The 27,876-nt window shown below is 34.6% G+C and overlaps 1 protein-coding gene across 1 annotated transcript in view; it reads left to right on the top strand.

Annotated features, from left to right (window-relative positions):
- The first annotated feature begins 428 nt into the window (after nt 1–428).
- Nucleotides 429–27,876, top strand: part of LOC149425774 (uncharacterized) — a 124,471-nt gene continuing 97,023 nt past the window's right edge. Inside the window, exon 1 of the mRNA XM_089644824.1 lies at nt 429–676. Within this exon, the coding sequence (XP_089500950.1) occupies nt 651–676 (26 nt within the window). The 5' untranslated portion in view covers nt 429–650. The remainder of the gene's footprint in view (nt 677–27,876) is intronic.

Genomic DNA, 27,876 nt, shown 5'->3' with positions numbered 1-27,876 from the left:
ATTATTATTTTGTTTCAACACTATTTATGTATTGGTTGTGTGTGCACATTGCACATTTGTACATTTTATATTATGTTACTATTAATTGTTCAAATAATTGAAATTTATTTGTAATTCTTATAATGAAGTTTGACTCAATTTCATTATACAATACGACTCTTACCCCTCTTTCTTCAATAAGGTAAACAATACACAATATACACGTACTTGCTCTAACAATAATGCAATGCAAAGTTCTAAATAATTTGTTTAGGTACACATTTATAAGCCGGTGATATTTTTCATCACAATATCAATATCACAATGGGTAGCTACTCTGTCAAATCAGCTGCGTTTAATTATGTGCAGTACGTAAACGGGACTTCCTTTTACTTCCGGACTAATCGTAGCTTACTTCAGTTTAGATTTGACGATGGTCGTGGTGGTTGTTCGCTCGCGTCGCCCGCTATTTTAAACGTAATTTGAAAAGTAATCTGTAAGTTTTTGTGAGTTTCGTGTTTGTACAAAACTGCTATAATATACTATTATCGTTTACATTGAAACATTCGTAATGTCAATGCATATTGTGTGAGGATGCTCTTTGACAAGTTTGTGACACTTTTCGGGACAAAGGCGTGAAATTTATCATACATGTGAATTTCATAAGCGTTATGAAGCTTATTAAATGGCTTAAAAGGTAGGTTTTAAATATTATTTATTGTAATGCTAACTATTATTGTCGCTTTAAATGTATTCATTATTTTGCTTGACAAATATATTCATATTTTTCAAAATGATTGATAACAGAAATCGACCCTTCGTGTTTGAAACGTGACTGCTATTTAGATTATTGCTAATTTGTGTGTCTAACTACAATGAATTGACTTATTATGGTGGCTTACAAGATGTATGTTACTTTTTATCCTCCTATTCTAATAATATATTATATTTCCATGTTTGTAACTTGTCAAAGTTCGAATCATAATATCTATTGGTGGCCATGTCGGTGGCGTTTACCTATGAATAAGTTTTAGGCGCAAGAATTTTGGGTATAATTTAATATATATATCTGCTGTTTCGTATACAAACTCGGCTCTGTGATGATTGGTTTCGTCGTAATTCAGCAACTAAAGTTAATTTGAAATAGCAAATAACTGCGACAAAACATGTAGGTAGAAAATACAAAATAAACCGGCGTCCGGCGTAAACATTGCTCCTCATACATCATACGCAATACGCATGCGTGAGAAAAATGCTAGAGAACCTCGAGGGTATTTAGCACAGACATAGGAATTAATAGACGAGAAGATAATGGCGAGGGGTAAAATCAACTGTTGAAGAACGAAGGGGGTTAAGCTGACTGTGATTCGTCAATAAATCAATCTGACAGTAAATAGGCATCTCGCATTATAATATCACCATTTAGTTCTTAAAAGTAAAATCTGCTTTTGAATGAATAGACATTTTTACATGGGAGCGCAAATTACTCGCCACGTTATGAACTAATTTGCGAAGTCCAAATTCGGCAAAGTAAATTTCTTCTGTTTGCAGAGTCGTAGTTAGTTTCAGAGTATTTAGTTAAGACACTTTTACAAATGTTTCATAATTTACTTACCCCAGTAAACAACGATGAGCACACTTGAGAATCGCTACATTGTGATGTGATAGTATATGTTTCTAAAACTGATCCATATAATACGGTGTGAATAAGCTTAAAATAAAGTAAAATAATGCTTACTTATGGAATGTAATACGACAATTGGGTTTATTCTCTTTTTCACATCTATTTTTACAAGTTTTCATATCACAAGTCAACATTTTGCCGTGTTATTTCGTAAAATGAACCGATGATGCCTCGACCATAGTTCGCACAAGAATGATGACGTCACGTTTTCAAATTTCACTTGAGGCCATACGCGAGCCCAGCCGGCTCCAATGGAACCGGTATGGGGAGTGGGGATAATACGCTTTTAATCACTTAGGGCAGGTCTACTAATATTCATATGTCTATGGTATTTAGTATTTTTTGACGATTTTTTGTTCGATTGGTTTACAACTATTAAAAAACGTTTTTAAAACAAAGGGGTCCAGAGACGATCAATCTCTTTCTTAAACACATATAACATTGGCAATCTATGTACACAAGGATGCGGGAAGTCCGTAAGAAGGCAGTTTGTTGACATGTCTATACATTTTAGGTCTTATACCTGTCATGCCGGCGCCAGACATGTGTTCAAATAAGTGAACACTTATTTGAAGACTTTGCTCACACATTTGGTCACTTATGTGTGTCTCTGCCAGATATGTGTTCAAAGATTTGATCACTTCTTTGAGCTCACAGTTTTCAAATAGACCTCACATAACATGGACGACGATTTGGTCGACACAGTTTGCTTATATTATTTATGTCCTAGTAATTATATATTACACGTGCAAATAAATAAACAAAAACAGCCAAAACGATTAGCGATTCTCATCACGATTCCGAAATTTCAGCCTGTTCGATTCCATAGAGCCAGAAAAAATGGCTTTTAATGTTCGAAACCAAGTCTGTTAAAGTGCCCATAGTAATGATAAATTTTCCAGAAATGCTACCTTATGCAGATTTTGAGACTGATTTCGATTTGGACAATGATTCTTATAACGATTCCGAATTTTCAGCCTGTTCGATACCATATAGAGAGAAAAATTGACTTTAAAAGTTCGAACTCAAGTCTGAAATCAGTGCCCATAGAAATGATGAATTTTCCTAAAATGAAACTTTATGCATATTTTGTGACTTTTTAAATTTTAACCATTATTCTTATAACGATTCTAAATTTTCAGCCAGTTTGGTACCATAGAGCCAGATAAATTGAATAATAAATAAATAAGCGCTACTGGGCTTCCCGCAGTGTGGCAGGCATGCAAACATTTTGACTTTGATTCCTTTGATGTGCGCCAAAGAAACCGACACGGAACGGCAAAGCGCACTTAAGTGCGCAAATAAGTGAACACAGTATCAAATGCCCGTGCCACACATGTGAACACTTATGTGAACACTTCTTTGAACACATGTCTGGCGCCGGCATCACACAAAACGTTGTTTTGAAAACTACAACTTTTTAATTCAGTTGCTGGGCCTGTACAAGTGTACAGTGTACAGGCTCTTTTTGGTGGGTCGCGTGGTCTCCCCCCATCATTTGTATAATTTACAAAGAGAATTTCAAGGGCTTATATATTTGGAATAATGTAACATTCAAAGTATAAGACAAATTGTGTTTAAAAAAATAATGGTGTGATCATAAAAAAATCTATATAACATTAACAACATCACAATTTTGATCAAATAATACAGAAAGCAACACAGTTTTTAGTCGCACAATTTCATTTTGTATTAAAAGCTCAAGAATAACAAGCAAGTCTGTAAATTTTCTAGTAAATAACACCTTTAATAATATAACAAAATAACTATAAAGTAAACACATTATATTTATCAATAATAAAAATAAAACGATTATATTATTTTTTACGCTGAACGATATGAGACTTTTATCAATGTATCAGTGTTTGAACAGTTTCACACTTTTATCAATGTATCAGTGTGTGAACCAAAACATTATTTTAAACAACATGTCGAAAAACATCTATTCTTATTATATACTACAGAAAATAATGTTGAATACGAGCTAAATACTAGGCACATGTTTAGTTTTATTTAGTATCCACACTCGCACCATACCATGCAAACTACATTGGGTATGGTGTTTGCCAGAGATGTGCTTTATTTCAAATAAATCCATTTCAAATGGAAATGCAAAATGCAAAATGGGTATTTTCCATTTTGCATTTTAAATGCTTTTCTAGAAACCATTTTGCATTTTAAATGCTTTTCTCAATGCATTTCCATTTTAAATGCTTTTTTGCAACATTCTTCCTACTATCTCCACTCATCTTTTTTTCATAAGCCCCAAATATCAGTCGGTCCTCAACCTCGCTATGAGAGATAATTTACATTTGTCAAGGTGCTCCCTGTTAGAAGCCCTGGCAATTGAGTGATACCATTACAAAAAATACTAATTCAAATAATGAACATGGGGCCATGACGCTGTAATATTAAATGTTAGATAGCAGTTTCTATGTTTTTACGTTGGCAACATGTCAACATTAGTCCCGCGCAAATTTTTTGTGGTTTCATAATCTGTAGACGTGGTGTTTTTGGATTTACCAACATGTAATATGTTTGTTCTACATTGATGTCCATTATTAAATGACAAAATTGCTGAAAAATTCTATAATTATTTTAATTGTTTGACCTGAGAAACCATTTTGCATTTTCAATGCATTTTGAAAATAGGTATTTTGCATTTTGCATTTGAAATGCTTTTCTGAAAACCATTTTGCATTTTGCATTTTCAAATGGAAAAAATTTGACCCATTTCCATTTTGCATTTCAAATGGTTTTGGGTACCTACCCATTTTGCACATCTCTGGTGTTTGCATAATATTCTGAAATAATATTGCGTCATGTGGACATAATCACTATGTAAGTTTGCTCCCGCACAAATACCCCTCACCATTGAACTGGAAATTTCGTGGGAATATTATCATTTATAAATAACTAAAATGTGTAAATAATGTCTCGCTTTAAGAGGAAGTTACAAGCCAAAGATGTGTATATTCTTGGTATATTGTAGATAATAGGCAAACGGAGACTAGAAACGTTCGATTTCAAGCACAAAACTGTTTTTTTTTTATTTATGCTGTAAATAATTTTATAAGAAAGAAAAAAGTTCATCAAGTGAAACTGTCACAGAAAATCTTAGCTATAATACTGTATTTTGTAAAAGTTGTTTCCTTTACGCGTTTACACATTTCTATGGAAAAAAAAATATTTTGTATTTTACATTCATATTTTTTATCGAGTAATTTATTTTTTATTTGTATTCTACTCAAGCGAAACGATAGGAAAACCTTCAATTTATCTAAAGCATATTTTTTGGTATTCATAATATACACTAATTCATTATAAAGATTAATCAAACTATAGATTTAGCATTAACCTTCGCCTTAGTGACACGAGGCTAGTAGACGAGGCATTTAATTGTTACTTCGATTTGGCCTTTAATTCTTCTAAAAGTTTTATTATTAAATCTAATCAAACAATTGAAATTAAATTGTGTGCTGCTTCAATTGATTATGTTAGCATCGCCATTAAAACCAGCAGCTCGTTAAAAAAATGACTAGTTTAAAATGTTCCGATCCCCAAATGTGTCGGATGCGCTTAGGGAATTGACAACTCTATGAGATGCCTCAGTTCATCTCTGAGTCTGCACTGGTGGATGTGAAATGGCGCGGGGTTCTTCCAAGGAATGTTTGGTGCCTCCAAGAGTGGTGGGCATCCAAGAGCAGTGGTGCATCAACTATCTCAGAAGACTGCCAGCTGCTGCAGCCAGCAATAGGTTGTGATCCTCCGAAGGAATAAAAATCGAAGCTCATCTCCAATTCTGCAACTCCCGAATGGCCCGTTATCAAAACTGACTTGTAGAATCATCTCGTCAGTTGCATTAAGGTTGGTTGCTGGCGCCAGTGGTTCACCTCTAGTCCCGGCCGCATGCCATCTCAAGGCGGCGTTCTTTAATTTGACATTCCACCTAAATCTTGCCAAGTCTGAAAACAATTTTGAATAATATTCATTATTTTCATGAAATATAACATTTAGGCGATGCACTACGTCGTGTAGTATTTTAAATTGAGCAGCTATCAATAACAACCCTTACGTAGATGACGATAAGGTTTTAATTCCCGCTTAACACCATCCGCCTGTTTTGATTTATGCAAGAAAAAAACGTGGCCAAAAAGTGCCTTTTATTTTATTTTGTAAATGTTCAGGCATAAATATTTAAATTTTTTTCGATCATTTTAAAGATAATTTAATTTGCCACATTATACAATAAAATAAAAACGGAAAATGGGTTCCTAAGTAGGAGATTTTTCCAGTTTTCATAGGCCTCGTACATTATTTTTTACTGGGCTTATAAAAAGACTTATCTAAAAAATACTCGATTATTTCAAAGGTCAAGATGTATTCTACCCCCAGTATTTAATTAAAGCATCTGAAACATTTATAGGCGACCAAATTTTCAAACCAAAAACACATGATTTTGCATTACTACGTATGGCATCGCCTTACGCCAAGGAAAATAGTAAATTACCATTCAATTGAAGTTTATCTATGTTATGTTAAATAACAAAGAGAAGAGTGTGAGAATATAAATTATAATTACATTTCCATATTAACCCTTTTTGGTTATTATATAGTGTATTATATACACAATGTATATTCTTAGTAGTAATTCAATTCCTTGATTAATATAGTTCAAATTCCTTCGATATTGGTGGAGATTAAAATGTACATGTATTGAGATAACGTAACTTTAAAACTCCCATATAAATATTAAAGTTTCCTCAGTATAAACCAGATGGAGAATTAACCAATCATACCCTGCCTATGAAAATGGGCATTATTTTAATGCAAAGTGTAGAGGTTGTAAACTCTCTTTTTGTTATGATTGAGTTCTAAAATCCATAACAAAGTGAATTGTTTTCTTTGTCCATTTTTATTTAAACTGTGCCCGGCATATTTTAAGTAGGTAACTTAGAACGACAATTTATAATATCGTGAAATATTTTAAAAGGACTACTTCAAGCATATATATACATAAATCAATTTAAATTAATAAATTTCTAAAAAAAGTAACCTAGGTATCTCCAGTCTTCGCCTGCGATAGCATTTTATTTATTTATTTATTTATTTTAGGAACATTAACAGTCTTAGTAATATAATATACATAAGAGAATAACAAAAAACAGACCAATTATTAATGTTCACAGATATATATAGAAACATAAAACTAACCTGCAAACGATAAACCTATAATATGCCTACCATAAACAGCAATAAATAAAAGTGATTTTAACTATACTTAAATAGACTTGGGTTGGAACGGGAAAGGGGAGGAGAGGGATGAGGAAAAGTTGCCACGCAGGTAATATTAAAATATTAGGTACAATCATTTTAACAGTGGTTAATATGAGTTAGAATGTGATACAATGAAATTCTGTAGTGATAGTAACTAGCAGTGAATATGTCAGCACGAGTGTCTATATTTGCAAATTTATTATTATAGTAGTTACATGTCCTTTGCATAAATTCATTTTGGTTGGAATTGGTATTGCATCTATCAATGTAGAAAAGGGTATTTTGTCTGCTGTATCGAATTGGCGCATGGAAATTTATTTTGTTCAGCAACTCCGGGCAGTCAACTTTAGAGTTAATAATTTTATACAAGAGCATCTGATCAGCGACAATCCTCCTGTTGAGTAGTTTCGTGATTCGAAAATGTTTATGTTTCTAATTATTATTTTAATATTTTGTTTTGACATTTCAAATTATCACCATAGAAACGTCAAAAACAACAGAAACATAGACAATATTCACAGGGCTGGCAATATATATTAATATCATATTTTAATCATAAATCATTATCTATTGTTAAGTACGTACCTAACACAACTGTATTAATTGTTACCTATCTTTGTAAAAGCCCATTAGGGCGTAAATAAATGAATATAATCATATCTTTAACCTTTCGACTTTCAAGAATACGTTTAAATGAAACATTCGACAAACTTGGTCGACGCGACCGGTAATTTTTCATTCGTAGACGGCGCATAACGAATAACTTTGGATCGTTAGTGGAGAATAGACCCCCAGGTCGTAAGAATGACCTTTCTTCGCGCACAATTTCCTACATGGACCTACACTTCCCGTATGTACCCGTAGTCCTGCGTATTTTCAATGTTCTACGGCCAAATTATTATATTGTTATTAGTTATTAGCTTATTATGTATTTTATTAGGCATTCAATTTTAGTGACCTACTATCAATTTTAGTGTTCCTACTTCTTTATCGTATGCGCCCGCATAACAAGTTCATAGATCTGTTAGAGGTTTGTTGATATATATGATAATTGTTTCCATATTTCAATTTTCCACTATGTATCTAATGAGTATCTTATTCTAAAATATAACTTTTATTGAACTGATGCATGATGGGTCGTTTTCTGGGTAGTTCTAAAATATCCGCTAGATGGAAGGCGATCCTCGTGTCATCGATCTATATAATATATAGCGATTTATCAATCTATGGAACAGGGTTGCCAATTCGTGTCGATTTCCCAAATGCGGGGAATTTCTAAGAATTCAAACCCGATTAGGTGTTTTGCGGAGAGAACCTTGATTAAGGGAAAATGCATGGATTCTATAATATTATGAGTACTGTAGATTAAAATTGTGTATCATGATTATCCATCCATATTGAAAAATAATATTTACATTTACAGTTGTGAATGTAGTATGTTTTCGTTTTCTTTCGGGGCAAATTTCTATTTTTTAAGTCTGAACGAAAGAGGAATCTCAAAAATGACAATAACAATGTTATTTTTAATAGAATTTTGTTTTATTTTGGAGGTAAAGGAACGTGTGATGAATTTAAACGTCTATCGTAGGTATTTTGGAACACGTGCATTGGCAACTTTCTCAAGTTATCAACAAAGTTTACTTTAAAATATTCCGACACTGACGCATGAAGAACTCTGTATCATTATAAATAAATAACTCTATACATTTTCCGTCTGTTTATTGATTGGAAGTTATCTGCTTTTGTCCAGGGAAATATCGATGGAACTAGGCACACTTTTCTACAGCTTTTTTATTATCAATGGTAGGTGGTAGCAGGTGAAAATAAAAGGCTAGCACTTTCTGACTTGCATGATATAAAATAATACAGAACCGTCAGTTATATTTTTTTCTGACAAATATTTGTTTCGGCGAAAAAGGGCGAAACAAAATATTGACAAGATTCATTCCAAATTACAATTTTACTGTGCATTAGAATCTCTATACAATATTATATTTTTATATTGTGGATTCAATTATGAGAAGATTAAGACTAAATTACTCTACTGTCTCCATAGAATGAGATGTATAGAGTTCAAAACACGAGTAGTTAGAACTCACATAAGGTTGTGGCACACTTCAAAACTAACTAACCATCACCCCGTTTCCCCGCAGGGGTAGGCAGAGAGGATCCGGACCGCCAAACAACTCGATCTTGGCACACACTTGACTCATTCACATACATACTCTTCTATTATTCTGACTCTTGACATGGCCCGACTCGAGTATCTGATTCACTTGGTCGTGCCATGTCTTACTCGGGCGTCCCCGAGTTCTGCTGCCATTCGCATTTGCATTATATATTCTCCTTACACTCCTATCTTCGCTCATTCGCTCTACATGCCCACACCATCTAAGCGTCCCTTTCTTAATCTTACTCATTACGCTTACATCAGCCTTGCACTCTTTGCGGATCTCCACGGTCAAACATGGTTTACCGCACATACGCCTCAGGGATCTCATTTCAACAGCATTCAATCTACTTTCATCCTTTCTTTGCCTGTTTCATGCCTCACTCACATCAAGGTAGGTACCAGCATTCCGTTGTGGACTGCTAACTTCGCTTATTTGGACAATTTTTTTGTTAGTGCCAACTGCGTTCAGTCCTCGATTAACGGAATTACCTGCATTTACCCTTCTTTCAATATCTCTGTCAGCCTTCCCATCTCTCGTAAACTTACTTCCTAAATACACAAACTTATCCACCTGCTCCAATTATTCCTCATTCACAACTATATTGCAAAATGCTTTCGTACTCTCTATTTCACCATACATTATGATAATAATAATAATAATAAGTGTTTTACTATCTTTTTTGTAACAAATAGATATAATGATATCCTCACTGGGATCTCCCGTGCTGAGGATTTCATTTACATATTATGTATAATTTAATTATAAGAAAATTAATTTTACTTAACACCATTACTTTAGACTTACTTACATTCATCATTAACTCATTCTTCATGTATACTTCGTTCATCCTAGACACGAGAGACTAGATCATCTATACTATTAGCAATCAGCACCGCATCATCAGCATACAACAGGCAACATACTTTCAAATTACTCAAATTCGCGCCCAATCCCACCTCTTTCAATTCTTGCATACAATTATCCATGTATAGATTGAATAACCACGGTGACATTACGCAGCCTTGTTTAACACCTTTTGTAATATCAAACCACCCCGTAAAACCACCGTTTACCCTAACACATGCAACGCTTCCCTCATACAGAGACGCAATTGCCTGAGTCAGATTTGTATTCACTCCATACTTGGGCAACACCTTCCACAGCTTTTTCCTGTCGACTCGGTCGTATGATTTTTTTAGATCTACAAAGGCACAGAAAAGTTTCTGGTTTTTTGCCAGAAACTTCTCAGTGAGCATACGCGATGAGAAGATCTGGTCCATGCACCCCCTTCCACTCATAAAAGCACCTTGTACATCCCAAATTTTATCCCCCATTATTTTGCATTCAAATATTTATCTTTTGAAAACACATGGTCACCCCTACTATAAAACATTGGAACCTAACAACAGGTTAACGGAATTATTATGCTACGTCCGCGAACCGAACTAACGAACTGAACCTTTAGTCCAGAAGTTCCCAAACTTTTTTGTGTCGCAGACCCTTTGCCATGTTTTTCTGTTTTTGGTAGACCCCCTACTTACCTGATATTGATTTTTTGTAAATTTCTAACTGTAGTGATGTTTAGTGTTAAAAACTTAAAGTAAAAACACATGTTCAGTTTTATAGATTTATTAATTGAATTTAAATTAAAACTACTCAAAATAAAATTTTGTATCTGTTATATAAAATAAACGTAACATAAAATAAACTAAGCAATAAGTAAATGTTTTTAGTGGGAAGGATGAACCTGATGCTTTTATAATAAATTATCAACATTTGGCGTCAATTTTGTAAAGTTTAATCTTAAGTCTCCTCGGCTAATGATGTCCAGTCTGTTTCTTTTTTTCGTTAGGAGATTGGTAACTGCGCTGAACCCCCTTTCCACTAGGTATGACGATGGAAAGGAAATTAAAAATTTCCTCGCTATATTCCATAATACGGGATAAGTAACGGGTATGTTTTTTTTGCAGCCAGAAGTGCTGATATCCGTGCTTAAACTGAACCTTAAGTTCTTCGTTTGTACTTATTTCAGTCAGTTCCTCTTGTTTTATGACATTCGTTTCTTCTATGTCACCATATGGGTTAATTATCCACGGTGGTATGACCATAGTCAAAACATCCTTAAACTTAGTTTCAAAATCTGAATAGAGGGCATTTAAATGTTGAACGTAGGTTGAAACGTCGTCTTCCTGGCAGTTTGTCTGTGACAAATTGGGAACTGGGAAAATTCGCCCCGTCAAATATTTTGCTTCATTAGTTTAACTCTGACAAGAAACGCTGATAAGATGGACTTTGTTTTAATCAAATTTAGACTGTCGCCTTGTAACTGCAAATTAACCATATTAAATTTTGTAAACAAATCTGTTAAAAAGGCGATGTCTGTTTTCCACTTCATTAAATTGTCCTTTAAAATTTTATCTTTAGTATCCAGAAATTCTAAAATAGTCTCAAAAAGTGCAAAAAATCTTATCAAACATAAGCCTTTCGACAGCCAGCGTACTTCAGTGTGAAGGAGTAATTGATGAAAGTGTTCGTCATTTTTTCACACAACTGCGCAAATAACCGCGTATTCAACGCGTTGCTTCGGATTCGGTTTACTGCATCAATGACTAATTGAAGAGATTCATGTAATCTAACACTCAAATTTTTAGCAACTAAATGTTGTCGATGGATGACACAATGTATTGCTAACACCCCTGGCACATTTTGTTTTAAATAGCTTATAAATCCACGATAACGTCAAACCATGGCAGGTGCTCCATCTGTAGCTACTGACATTATATTTGATAAAAGGATTGCTTTTTCAATGAAGTAATCCTTCAAAACATGAAATATTGATTCACCTTTAGTGTCGGTTGTCAAAGTTCTTGCGAAGAACAGTTCTTCGTAGATTTCTTGATTCATAATAAAACGAACATATGCCAATAATAACGCTTCATTACCAGGTAAAGTTGACTCGTCCAGTTGTATAGAGAAATGGGTCTTTTGCAAATAATTACACATGAACCTTTTAGAAGATATTGTAAGACGCCCGCAAACCATCATCGTTTCTTTGTGACGTCAAAGCGAACATTCTGTCCAGCGTAGGTCTCTTCTGAAGTTTATCTTTGAGTGTTTGAAAGTATTTCAAATCTTTATCTGTTTTATCAGGGTGACATCTTCTCAAATGATCCTGCAGCTTAGATGGTTTCATAGCGTCATTGCCCAAAACTTTGTTGCATAAAAGGCACATAGGCAATTGTTTGTCCGACAATGATAGAATAAAGCCAAGCTTCAAATAATCAACACTGTACTGTCTACATTTCTTTTTAGATTCGAACATGGCATCAATCATCTGTGGGCAAAATTAATCTATTTAAATAAGACATAAAGTCCAGCAGCTGTATATTAAAAAATCAAAGTCAAATTTAAATTGTATGGTCTTAGATTTTATGGCAGGCATAGGCGTACAGCCATTATAAATTAATGTGAGAAGGGGAATGGTATGAATGTTACCTAAGGTTTTGGTATGATGGAATTTTAAGGAAATTTGAAAGTAACATGACAAAAAATGTTAAAATAAAATATTATACAACGAATAATAATAACAAATTTTTATGCGATTTATCTCTACATACATTCGACTGTCATGTGTAAAAGTTCACTGGTTCCACTTTAGCAATAATACAAAATTTAAATTTTAATATAGAGAAGTATGTACAGTGCAATATCCATAATCCGAACCTCCGTAATCCGAACGTTCCAGTAATCCGAACTGGCCCACAGTGTAATGACCAATGGACAAAGGTACAATTTTTTTTTACTTTTTTGTGAAGTTATTTGGTAAGATATATGTATTTATAAATGAATAATAAATACTTAGCAAGGTCATAAATAAGTAAATATTGACACACATACATATTTATTTATGTGACCGGCCAAAATATGTAGTTTAATTCCAAAATATATTTTTAAAATATGTTTCCTATATGTAAACATTTAAATTCTATGAAAAAAAAAACAAAGAAATGAGAGTGTGTATTGGAAATTCTTCAAAAAACACGCAGCTGTACAGTTTTGGATTTCTTATTTTCTTAATTTATCTTTCAAAGTGGTAACATATTGTGTGTTAATAATAAAATACATACGTAATATGTAGTATGTACAGTTGTCTTTTTTTAGATTTTTCCGAAAACATTCCATAATCCGAACTTTTCGGTGATTAGTTCGGATTACGGAGATTGCACTATAATTATAATACCGATTGCTAAAACTTTGAAAAAGAAACTATTGAGGAGTACTCGTATAATTTTGCATTAATTGAATATCAAACTACTAATAACTGAAGTCATGATCGGCGTAATTTATCTATCTTTGCTAAGTACGAGTACAAAACTAAAATTTAATAAAAAATAATGTTCTTACTTTTCTCCGGCACTCTCAAACAAAATAACACTGATTCACTATAATTTGTGTGATAAACTACCAGTTTATATTTTTTTAAATATTTTCTTAGCACTTTCCTTTTCAAGATTCAGGAAACGAATAAACTTATTTGTCTCACATTCGTATTTATAGAGTGACGAATTGAACAAGTTCGCGAAGCTCTGAGACAAAAATTGATAAGAATTTTTACTGCGCATATGCTTGTAACAAGATGATACTAGTATATCATTATGTGCAGGTTTTTACAAGTTCAAAATGTATTGCAACCACAAAGCGAAAGCCTACATCCTTCAACTTACACAATTTTATTAACATATATATAATATTTTTTTTTACTTCATAGGTACTTTTATAAATAATGTATATGTCTTAATATTATAAGATACTATAATGTAAGTAAATAGGTACTATCAGTGTATGTTGAGATCCACTATCGTGGACCCCCATTTTCATTTCATGGACCCCCAATTTTTTTTTTCGCTGACTTAGACCCCTTGCAGGTTGTCATAGACCCCTGGGGGTCGATATGGACCACTTTGGGAATCACTGCTTTAGTCTATGAGTGGCAAAGATCGTGCGAAAACGGCCCATTTTACAATGTGTTAAATACCTACGTTTCGCAACATAGGGAATTTAATATTATTGGAAATTTTTCCAGTGTTGCCATTCAATATATTAATCAATATTTTTGTTTTCAGTAGGTACTCGCTCAGTACATTCTAAATAACGTAGAAATAAAAAGGCCTTCCACATGATCAATTAATTATGTGGGCGTGGCCTATACCACACGGTTGTCACAGACGGGTAAAATAATATATGTGACGGTTATATGGGATTATATGACCAGAGATGTGCTTTATTTCAAATAAATCCATTTCAAATGGAAATGCAAAATGGGTATTTTCCATTTTGCATTTTAAATGCTTTTCTAAAAACCATTTTGCATTCTGCATTTCAAATGCTTTTCTCAATGCATTTTCCATTTTAAATGCTTTTTTGCAACATTCTTCCTACTATCTCCACTCATCTTTTTTTCATAAGCCCCAAATATCAGTCGGTCCTCAACCTCGCTATGAGAGATAATTTACATTTGTCAAGTTGCTCCCTGGTAGGAGCCCTGGCAATTGAGTGATACCATTACAAAAAATACTGATTTAAATACTGAACATGGGGCCATGACGCTGTAATATTAAATGTTAGATAGCAGTTTCTATGTTTTTACGTTGGCAACATTAGTCCCGCGCAAATTTTTTTTGGTTTCATAATCTGTAGTCGTGGTGAGAGTGGTATATTTATGGTCGTGGTGTTTTTGGATTTACCATCATGCAATATGTTTGTTCTACATTGATGTCCATTATTAAATGACAAAATTGTTTAAAAATTCTATAATTATTTTAATTGTTTGACCTGAGAAACCATTTTGCATTTTCAATGCATTTTGAAAATAGGTATTTTGCATTTGAAATGCTTTTCTAAAAACCATTTTGCATTTTCAAATGGAAAAGTTTTGACCCATTTCCATTTTGCATTTCAAATGGTTTTGGGTACCCATTTTGCACATGCACTGTATATGACCACGCCCACTTACATGACACATGGAATTGAATAATAATATTATGGGGAGAAGCACAGACATAGGAATTAATAGACGAGAAGATAAGGGCGAGGGGTAAAATCAACTGTTGAAGAACGAAGGGGGTTAAGCTGACTGTGATTCGTCAATAAATCAATCTGACAGTAAATAGGCATCTCGCATTATAATATCACCATTTAGTTCTTAAAAGTAAAATCTGCATTTAAATGAATAGACATTTTTACATGGGAGCGCAAATTACTCGCCACGTTATGAACTAATTTGCGAAGTCCAAATTCGTCAAAGTAAATTTCTTCTGTTTGCAGAGTCGTAGTTAGTTTCAGAGTATTTAGTTAAGACACTTTTATAAATGTTCATAATTTACTTCCCAGCAACCAACCAGCTTTGTGTTTCGCGTCCAGACGTTTCTCGATGTGATAGTAACAACTGATTCATATTAAACGATGTGAATATGCTTAAAATAAAGTTAAATAATGCTTATATATGGAATGTAATACGACAATTGGGTTTATTCTCTTTTTCACATCTATTTTTACAAGTTTTCATAGTACAAGTCAACATTTTGCCGTGTTATTTCATAAAATGAACCGATGATGCCTCGACCATAGTTCGCACAAGAATGATGACGTCACGTTTTCAAATTTCATTTGAGGCCATACGCGAGCCCAGCCGGCTCAATGGAACCGGTATGGGGAGTGGGGATAATACGCTTTTAATCACTTAGGGCAGGTCTACTAATATTCATATGTCTATGGGGAGAAGGCAGTATAAGGCAAATTATCACTTTCTAAATTTCTGTTATTTGTCTTGTTATGTTATGAACAAAATCACGGTGTTTCTTTAAATGATGCTTAATTCAGATTAAGAGATTTTCTCTCTATTTTAAATAAGTCGTGTTTTATTAAACACTAGTTGCACCCCGCCACGAGTTGTTGTGGTTCAGAAAAAACAGCGCGTGTTGCTTTTACGTCCAACAGATGTCGCTTTTTTTTAAACATGTCATCGGTGATATCTAAATAATATCGGTATATAAAAACGCGAGTATTCGAATGCAAAGTTGTGTCAAAATTTCAGCAATAGGTGAAGAACTTTCGGAGATTTAAGATTTTGAGCAAACGAACATTTTTATTTATATATTAAATATTATCACGGTTTCGTTTAATCATAATCGTTATCATTCGTACCTACTTACATAATATATCTCCCTTTTAAACCGGTAACCATCTTCTTCTTTTTGAACGCCCTTAAGATATTTCCGCCTATATTTGTAGTTGTATTTTCTTGATGATAAAAAAACTCTATTGTTAATTATTTTTATGATTTTTTTCAAGGCTTCTGTGTGCGGTTACACCAGATTATGTACTACGGTAAATGTATAATTTGTGTAAATTAACCCGAACCTGCGTAATAAATATAAAATAAGTGGTAATTTATTAACAGATTTTCATTTTGTATGACCATCAAAATTTATTGGATCCAATTTACGTAGAGGTAATAATTTGAACCCACGCTGTCATTCGTTGAGATTTCTGACCTAATTGTGTTTTTTCTCCAGATATATATATATACATTGTACCGCCATCGCCAAATCATTTATTTTTTTTACTTACAACAAGTCGTATGGATTTATTTCCCTCCAGGTAGAGTATGGCCAGGTATTTTATAATATTTCGAATATCTCGCTCCAACTAAAACGAATTAATTTGTCACAGTGATATTGATTGATCTACCATATTAATCTTAATATATATTACCAAGACAATACTTACAATCTATTTATTTATTTGTAAGTACCTGTTACATGATTAATACATTTATTTAGAGAAGATACATTAATTAGAGCACCATACTTGACAGCTGCCTGTTTCATGGTGCCCAATGGAAGAATGGTTAGTTTGAATTTAAGTCTAGTGTAAACATATTTTGGTAGTATTATAAAAAAAAAATTGAAAATTGGTAAAAAAATGTTTTCAATAACTCACACAGTTTTCTATAAAATAAACACAAATATATAAAATAGTACACATATGTACATACACATGCACACGCAAGTATATATACATACACAAATGCATATATGCATATACATATACATAAATATACACAAAATACATATATTTATATACATGTATCTTATTCCTCACACATTTAAACAATATATACACCTACATCTGAGTACGAGAAGCAGGATACCGACGCTATCCCACTCACTCATCAAGAAATCCCCAAGCGCCTTCCTGAAGCTGTCTTATTTGGCAATTGACTTTATTTCTATTGATAAATTGTTGAATATTTTAGGAGCAAGAAAATTAAATTGTGACTGAGCCATTGAGGTTCTTGTTGTTGGAATAGTATAGTTGGATTGGTTGGAATATCTTGTGTTATAGGTTGATTCAAAAATGTTTTTTTTCGTGTGTTTGAATTTGTAGTAGGAGGATAAATGTTTGATGTATAGGGATTTTATATTGAGTACTTTGACGTCCTAAAATAAGTCCTTCGTGGGGTGAATGTTGTGTACTTTGTAGATTGTCCGCATAATCAATTTTTGAGCTTTAATTAATGTATCTAATATAGTTTTAGAGCATCATTATATTATATTACTTACTATACCGTAAGATATAATTGATTGACATTGGGAAAGTATACGGTCTTTAGTGTGTTTTTATTTAGAATATTTCGTAATGATCTAAAGATATACGCCAATTTCCCTATACGGTTTGTAACATTGATTACTTGACCTTCCCACCGGAGTTTATTGTCAATTATTACACCCAAATATTTAATAGAATCTACTCGTTCCAGTGGGTTGCATTGACAACTAGAGATATCTCTACAAGAGTGTATTTTTAAAATATGATTTTTTTTATTTTTTTTTTTTATTATCAATATTAAGTTTCTTTTACAGGTTTTTTTTTCGATGTCTGTCTCACTAGGATAAACCTGTGTCGAGACAGACGTATTTGATACATTAAAAATGTTTACATATTTTTTGATACATTAAATATTTCACTACATTAAATGACATTGTGAAAAAGATAGAAAATAATAAATAATAATAATAAATGATACATTTGTTAATCAGCATCTAGTTGGAGTACATACTTATGTAGGGATTTTTATAAAAAAATTTATCATGGATCTGTCTTGGCTGATGATCCAAGATTTGATGTCTGTTTTATATTTCAGAAAAAAATCGTTCAGTCTAATGGCTAGTGGGAGATTGGTTGAAGGTTGACCTTGAATGTTAAGACTGTAGGTTAGATATTTCGTTTTGGTTATGTTAAATGATAGTAGATTATTATCCAACCATTGTTTGATAATTTGCAATGTTAGATCGGCTCTATGAAATGTTTCTTCCCATGTTTTACTTTTTATTACTAGGGCCGTATCATCGGCGAAAGTGATTATGTTGCCATCAATAGATAATCTACATAAGTCATTTTTATAAATGAGGAAAAGTGTGGGACCGAGTACACTGCCCTGTGGTACACCAAAATTGATGCCGGTGTGATGAGATGGTTTAAGTCATATAATTATCTGAATATCTCTTTGGAAACATTGTGGGACTGACAGTTTACGCTATGTGCATCATGGCTTGGCCTATGTCAGCATACCATACAATTCCAATGGGAATGTAAGGTAAGCGATATGCTGAAATAGGTCAAGCAACGAGAATTTAGCGTAGTCTATCTCAGGCTTTATGCTGTGATAATTTTGTATCTTAAATTCGCTAATAGGCCAAGCCACGTGAATATAGCGTAGTCTGTCACAGGCTTTATTCTGTGATAATCTTGTCTTAAATTAGCTAGCTAAATTCTCAGGGACCATAAGCTCTGGTGTCGAGAAATTTTGTACTATTTTAGCTAACAACGACACTTCCATCATGTGCTTTGATATGTCCATTTAGCTGTAGTTTTCAATAAATAATTGTTCAATTGCTTCTTCCTGATGCTCCATACAACGCACGTGAGCCATTTCCAAACAAATTATTCAGCATTATTAGATAAATTATTTAGCCATCAAAAGGACAAAATAAAATCTATGAAACCAATATTGAGACTATTATACTGTATTTGGGCTTTTCCATCAATGGTCTAATATTTTTTTTTTTTTTTTTTATTTTTATTTTTTTTTTTTATTTTTTTTTTTTTATTATTTAACATTATAAATGATAACAATATGCAGACTTATAAATAATTTGTTCATTATTATTCTATTTCTCCATAAGTTGAGCTCCAGGAGCTCGTGTTTATGGGAGGAGTCTTTACATTTAGTTCTAATGATTTTTTAAACAATAATCAAAAACTTTAAATATTATTAATATTATACTTACTTGTTTTTTGGGAGCGGCTCACGTGCGTTGTGTGGACGAAGCTACAGAGAAAAAATATTTCGATAGAGAAGTGTTGAAATCTACGGAGAGAAAAAAATCGTAAGCGAAATCGGGTAATATAAAAGTAGTGCCTACAAAAACGAATTTCGATGTTATTTTTACGCAGTCAACTTATTTTAACAACAGTGACAATCTATATCGTTACTTCTACATTCTACCATATTTTGTTTCCCCTTTTTTAATCAACTGCCCTCCCCTTCGGCGACATACTGCAATGGTATAAGCGGTTTAGAAGAAGCGCTGACGTTGAACCCGGTATTGATACGATCAGCTAACGTGCACGACCGGCGCGCACCGGCGCGTGTCGGGCACGGTAATTGGAGCACTGCCTGCCTCGTCATTCCCATGCTTTGTGCTAGCGATCTACAACCATGTTCAATCTAAATTCCTCCTCGGAAAGAAATAAAAACAGTCCTTCTAATGGATATGTTGGACGTCGTGGTTCTCAATAGTGATGGACGTAATAATCGGTACACCATTTCATAATTACGTAATCCATTTTAACTCGACTGTCTGTATATTTGTTTTTACTTTCGGTAAGATAGTGGTCGTTTTAATGGTTCAGTAAGATAATTTTTACAAATGTGCAATTATCTTGTTTATTTAACCTTTCTTATTCGCATTTTTTCAATTGTATGGTAAGAAATGTCGTTGAGATATTGACGTTTCTTAGGAAAACAGTAAATATTTAAAAAAATTAATGTTCTATGGCTCATAATTAAATATGTGGGTATTTAAGTACTGTTGTGATGCAGGGCTAGATTCCTTTTGTTTTTATATTTTATTCATTAATTTGTTCTGCATCATCACATTTATCCCCGCCGATTCTCTAACCTAGTTAGAAACTGGGCGATTGTCGCTGGTATTGGTTTTGGTTAAATTTCGCGTATTGTCGCTGAGAGCGACATCTGAACCGGGCGGAAATAAGAAACCACTTCTTGTCTGGACAGTCAACGTGTGGGTTCGTGGACTGTACAGATGATGGTCGCGGTGCTTTTCGTTTTTGAATAATTAATTGTACTACCTACAAATCTTAGGATTTCTGAGAAAATTTATGTTTTGATTTATTAAATAAGAGAAAATAAAAACATCCTTTTGGACGCGATCTAAACAAAACTCGGGAGTCTTAGAAATTTCGATCACAATTCCGTTTCGTGTGTCGTGGTACTAGGATAGAATTTTTTTTAAACGTGGATATCGCGCAAGAATCCCGACTGCCTGGAACCAGTAACAATATAACACCTCCTAATCGGGTGGGTAGATTCTTGTCAGACTGACGGGAATGATTAACATCTGTTCACTAAACATCACTAAAAAAATTTTTTATGTTGAACCAGAGCGCTACTAAGAGTATCCCCTTGAGTCCATAATTATGGGAATAATAAGCACACATCCACTAATCCGGTATCGATGGCTAGTACCTATGCACAAACGAATTACCTGCATTTATAAAATATTTATAATTCGATTATCGACATCGAACTTTTCGAAAGGTTTATCTCGATTGTGCCCATCACTACGGCAGTGTTCGTAACCATAGTGGAATAATGTCATCAATAAAAGAGCGATTAACTCGAAACATCACAATATATTTTCCAAACGTTGCGACTAAACCAACTGTTCAAATTTGTATGTCCATCGCTACTTTGTCAGTAGGAATTTATTCCAAAAAACATTTCATAATAAATAATGTGCCATTTCTTAAAATTCCAATCCCTCATAATGTATTAGTTTCTGTATTTTTTCGACATTGCGTGATGTCGTATCATAATATTGCGTTTTTCGGGAATTGTTTCCATTACGACCAATTATTTTTTATTATCCCTAATAATATTCCTGCATTGGAAGTTAAATTAAGAATAAAGACAGCAATACCCCGTAGGCCTTCATGTAGTAAATGTTAAATGTTATTAATGGTATACTTAAAAATTTCATAATCTGCTCTTGCATAGATGATGGCGCTAATTTAATTATTTTAAGAACGAACTCTTTTCGCAAGTCTTGCTTTTAATTTTTTAGATTTGTTGTAATAAATCACCGATACGATATTGTATTTGAATGCCTTTCTTGAAAGAATTGAGTCTATACAGACAAAACTATTTATTCATATTCCTGTTACCCTATCACATTAATAAAAATATGTTAACATGCAAAAATTAGATTCGAGACATTCGAAATCTCTCTTTAAAATCCCACATTTAGGGGGAAGTCCCCCAGTGGCGGACGTCTAAGGTTTTAAAAAAATAAAATAAAAACCACTTCGAGAAAAAAACTTTATTTATGAAATAATTAACTCAACTTGTAACCTAATATTTTTAGTGTGAATAAATGTAAGAATATGGATGATGATAACCTTAAATAAAAGATTCATACTTACAGAATATAATTTATTGTAAAACAAAACATAGCAAGAGACTCAATGAATCATTTAAATATAAATAATCTCAGGGTGCGACTAACCTCGAAGAAACGTTAGTAGGTCGGTATTATTACGTAAAAATAATTAACATGGTGATTGAAAGTTATGCTACATTGTAGGTAGTAAAATGAATTATAATTTTAAATATCATTACTATAAATATTAAGGGCGCCAGTTCCATATAACGATAGAACAAAATTTATAAAATTATAGTAAACCAATATTGCAAACTGTAAGAGAACTAAAGATTGAATATTTGAAATGAATATTGAAATGCATAATGATAAACTAAAAACTTCCCGATTTCGTGTTGACCGCCATCCGCGAAGAGTCCTTTCTTCCCCGTACGTGTGATCGCTGGATCCGCCACCCGAATACTCCAGACGAAGCTCCTCTTGTTCCGTCAGCCAACTCCGAACCTTGTTTCATGGTGTCGCCAGTTGTCGGACACCCACACCAAATAATAAAATCAACGGGTACTTAATTTATCCCGTTACAAACTAAGTATAAAATCAAAATAAATCAACAAAAATGCAACTTCTGCATAAACTGTTTTATAAAACTAAATTAAAATTTGGTGATAAAAAATGCTATTCTTGCAAGTGGCACCTACTACCGGACGGACTTAATTTCGAACCCCTAGCTCCGGACACTTTCAAAACAATCTGTATCGATCACATATGTAGGCATCTGCACATTCAAGGATGTCTGCACATGCTTCATGTGCCCACCCATTGCATCTAGAGCACTGTATCCAGGCTACGTTGTGGTCCTCTAAGCAAACTACGCAAGTCGTTTTTTTCTGTGTCAGGTTCAGGTATTGGAGCTAATGGTTCCTTTTTCTTTCCACCTTTTCCTTTGACCATCAAGCCCTTGGGTTGTTTTCCCTTATCAGCCACTGTAGTTTTGAACAATTATAGTAAAAAGTTACATTCTTACGAGAAAAAAACTTGTTCCTTGTCCGGTGTTAAGGGACACCTTTATGTCCGTTTCAAAGGGACAAGGAATCGCCAAAAATTACGTGTTGAGTATCAAAACTCGTTTGGAAATCAGCAAAAATTTTCACAATCTACAAATAATAGTGGAATACTATCTTTATTAATAATAACCATAAACACGTACACATTAAAACTTAGCAGTAACACTAACTTGGATCTTAAGTGACACATCGTTCTCCCGCCAAAAACAGCAATCGCGAGCTCCCACCGCGGCCTTTCGCGTCACTGGCCAGCCGTGTCCCGTGGTGTATTGTTGCGCTCCACCGCACCCCTGTCGCCATCTTTGAATCGCACGCGTTGTTACTTGCCGAGATAGTACGAGTGTCCGGCGATAGGTGCCCCTCTGGCGTTACGGGACTTCACCCTACCTGGCATTGTCTCCCGTGCCAACAAAATACGAAATCATTTACTAATGGAATCGCAAGTACGGAGAATATATGAAGCACTTGATCGCTGTATCGTGGAATAATTAATAATTATAAATGCCTCAGCACGGGTAAGCCACCCAGTGAAGTCAACATTACTGGATACTCGTAACTCGAAATGTAAAAAATATTGTAACAAAATAAAACAAAATACATCTTCATTATTTGGGCATCTTCTGAACAAATAGAAAAAGTACAAAAGATTTTTATGCGTTGCCTATATATTAGGGTGGAGCAGTCCAGTATGGAGATTTTTTTCCGTAATTTCAAATTCGCCCATACGCTGATTGGTGCTCTACTGCTCTGTTATGTACTTATTTCAAATGTAAAAAAAAACTTCATGTGTTATTTACATTTGTTGAAACAATGCCAAGTGAAGTATAACTAAGAAAATATGCTGAACTTTTCTTTTACTCGTTCTTGAGTTCAACAGCTCGGCTGTGGAACGATTTGCCGGTTTCTGAGTTTCCTCCCCACGACAACATAGACATTGAAGTGATGTTCATTCCCCCCCTCCTCACAGAATGAGATTAATTTCCTCAGGGTCTCCTGTGTGGAGTTAATGTGTAAAAAACAAAATGCTGCGGTGAAAGTCTTCCCTGTTGTGGCCAGAAGTTAGATAGACATTCAGATCAAGCAGTAACTGCCATCATTTCTGCTATACAAGTTGTTCTCAATTTCACAGAGCGATACATCTCACGTAGTGGAAAGAAAGGGACTGCCCTTAGTAGTAAGCGGTTAATAGTCAATTCCAATCAATTTGATATATATTTTGATAGACACAAGTATAGAAATTAAAACCTGGAGGATAACATGCGAAACAAAATTGAAAAATACTTTAGTTTAAAAGAACCAGATAGCGAGTACATGGGACCCATTTCATTGATTGCCGGAAAATCTGACGCAATTAAATATGGAATTATTTTCTTACGGTCTTCAAAAGATATTTATTTTGAGATAGTTTTAATTGGATGCGACGGAACTGCATTCAACACGAGGTACAAAGGTGGTGTAATTCGGCATCTTGAATCACACCTCCTTTACACTGAATCTTAAGAATTTACCTCGAACGTCCTTTACACTGAATTTTCTGTCAGCTATACGTTAACGAGCTCATTTCGCGACATATTTGTGGGTACATCGATGGAACCACGAATGGACCGCAAGAAAATGTTTAGATAGGTGTAAACTACAGGGTTTTCCAATAAGAGGTGTTATTTTAAATAGCCCGATATTTCGGTAGATGTTAATGAAGCTGTCATTTTTTGACATTTGACAAGTAGAAACTCTGCCATTGATAAAAATGGAACAATACACGCTTCAACAACGCATTGAAATTATTAAAATTCACTTGAATGAATCAAATGCAAATCATCTTGAGTGATGAGGCCCATTTCCACCTCGGTGGCTTCGTCAACAAGCAAAATTGTCGCATCTGGGGCTCGGAAAACCCAAGAGTTATTGTTGAAAAGCCTCTCTATTCTCAACGTGTGACTGTTTGGTGCGGTTTTTGGTCCGGTGGAGTCATTTGACCTTACTTTTTCGAAAATGAGGCTGGAGCAACAGTTACGGTGAATGGATCGTTATCGAGAGATGATTAATGTTTTTTTATGGCCGGTATTGGATGGTATTGATCTGGACAACGTTTACTATCAACAAGACGGCGCTACATGCCACACAAGCAACGAAATCATTGATCTTTTACGATTGAATATCAAAATAACACCTCTTATTGGAAAACCCTGTATTTCCTTTCGTGGAATTTAAAGCCTTTCCAGGTACATTGCCAAGGGTGACAACTGACAACGAGCAGGACTTAAGTAAAAGTCAGCTGTATCTACTGAAATTATGTGAAGCCATTGACTCCTGATTCTGCAAACAAAACTTGTCAAAGAGAAATCCTGGTAATGGAATTCATTCCAGGAGGCTCGCTGCAGCAAACCGGATTAATTTTCTTCCCAAAAACCTTCACATAATATGTTTACATAAACGATATCTTTGTTATTAATCACTAACAGTTTACGCACCTGTGTGGTTCAACATTAAGGTTAAACGCAACGCTCGTTGTATTCTACGTGTTCACAGATGGCGTTAATTAATTTTGTTTAAATACGCTTTTGTAAGGTATTGCTTTACAGTATTAAGACAAATTATTTGTTTGCGCCCTCATATACGCAATATGAATATGAATAAATAGTTTTGTCCATATAAATACTCAATTCTATCAAGAAAGGCATACAAATACAATATTGGATTGAATCATCGGTAAAATATTGTATTTGTGTGCCTTTCTCGAAAGAATTAAGTCTTTAAACGAACAAAACTATTGATTCATATTCATATTGCGTATATAACTATTTATTCATATTCATATTGCGTATATGAGGGCGCAAACAAATAATTTGTCTTAATACTGTAAAGCAATACCTTGCAAAAGCGTATTTAAACAAAATTAATTAATTAACGCCATCTGTGAACACGTACAATACAACGAGCGTTGCGTTTAACCTTAAGAAGAAAAGTTTTTGGTGCTAGCATTTGCATGAAACAATAGTGGTTTGGTGCTATTTTCGCATGTATCGTGGTTTTTAAGGCCTCAAAAAATATATTGTTAGCCATTTTGGCCGACAACCGAAAAAATAGGAAAGATAGTTGGCACTGAAAAGAATTGGAAAGCCCTGCAAACGAAAATGCAAATAGACGTTATTCGTACATTCAAGGTGTATGTTTTGATTTTTCTGATAATTGATGCTATAAAACATGAAAATGTAACCGAGCTACTACTCATCAAATTTAAAGTAATGAGAAAATTTAACAAGTCAATGCTGAAAATTTTTTTCTTACCACACTCAAACATAAACAGAAGCCTCAGCTACTGTTTGTAGACTCTTGAAAAGAGATGGCTTAACAAATACAGGGTTAGAATCAGGAAAAATATGCCCATTTTCGCGAGCGCCCTCCGAGGAGTCGCCCAAAGCTGATCGTCATTTCGTGCTGTCAACTGTTCCGTTCCGCCCGCCTCCCAAGCCGCGCCACGCGTGCCCTCTCCAAGGAGTCGCCCAAAGCTGATCGTCATTTCGTGCTGTCAACTGTTCCGTTCCGCCCGCCTCCCAAGCCGCGCCACGCGTGCCCTCTCCAAGGAGTCGCCCAAAGCTGATCGTCATTTCGTGCTGTCAACTGTTCCGTTCCGCCCGCCTCCCAAGCCGCGCCACGCGTGCCCTCTGCAAGGAGTCGCCCAAAGCTGGTCGTCATTTCGTGCTGTCAACTGATCCGTTCCGCCCGCCTCCCAAGCCGCGCCACGCGTGCCCTCTCCAAGGAGTCGCCCAAAGCTGATCGTCATTTCGTGCTGTCAACTGTTCCGTTCCGCCCGCCTCCCAAGCCGCGCCACGCGTGCCCTCTCCAAGGAGTCGCCCAAAGCTGATCGTCATTTCGTGCTGTCAACTGTTCCGTTCCGCCCGCCTCCCAAGCCGCGTCACGCGTGCGCCCTCCGAAGAGTGTGACGTATCATTTCTTGCACGCACAATTCATGCATAGTAGGTACTGACAGTCAGTTATCTTTTTTTAATTTTTTTTTTTATAGTGTAATACCTCACAAGAGTCCCAACTGCTCCCGTCTGGAGCCAGTGAGACTATGGCATCCCCAATTGGGGGATGTTGTGAGGCTGAAGGTAAGTGGGGAAGGGAAAGAGGAAGGTGGGAAAGTACCTGGCTATTCAGATCTAGTCACTAAACACGGCTAAAGCCATTTGGAGCAACGTTTCAATTCTGAATGGTGGTCTTACACCAGGGCGATACTGGTAGTATCTTCCACTCTGGAACGTGCCGCAAATATACTATATATTATTTTAATTAATTAATTGTGATATAACACAAATTAATCAAATAAAATTTATTTGCGCACGCCGGGTTCGAACCCGCGACCTTCGGAATGGCAGTCCAATGCGTTACCACTGGACTATGCCGGCCGTCAATCTGGCTATCCGGTCAAAGAATAATGCGGTTATCCGGCATCTGGCCAATTCACTATCCGTTAAATAATCCTCTATTTTTAACCTATTTTTGTACCAACGACCTATGCCGTCAAAAAACACGAATCATGTGCACTAATAATAATTTAATCATATTCTAAATTTCTTCTTTAATTTGCCAACATTTTGACTAATTTCTTCCGCTCTCGAACCACCGGTTGCACATCCACGATGCATCATAATTCATATTGTTACCATCCAGCAGCACCTGCTTCTTTAGTTGTCACTACCATTTTATAGTCCAGTTATTTTTGCGATAAAGTCGTTGGAGTTTACAAACTGTTAAATGCACAATTATTTATTTTTTACTTTTTTACTCTTATTATTTACTCAAATTTAAAACAATACGTCTCTCATGTGCACAGCTTGACAGGGATAACTTTGCAGTCAATAGCTTCGCCACCATTGCAATTGAGAAAGCCAGCTGAAAGGTAATAAGTGTATTAAAAATAAGAATTATAATAAAAACGTTTATTTTTC

The sequence above is a fragment of the Hesperophylax consimilis genome, chromosome 2 (genome assembly GCF_061612785.1).
Source record: "Hesperophylax consimilis isolate HC1 chromosome 2, BYU_Hcon_1.0, whole genome shotgun sequence".
NCBI lineage: Eukaryota > Metazoa > Arthropoda > Insecta > Trichoptera > Limnephilidae > Hesperophylax > Hesperophylax consimilis.
The sequence above is the reverse complement of the archived record's forward strand: the minus strand, read 5'-3'. Positions and strand labels throughout refer to the sequence as shown.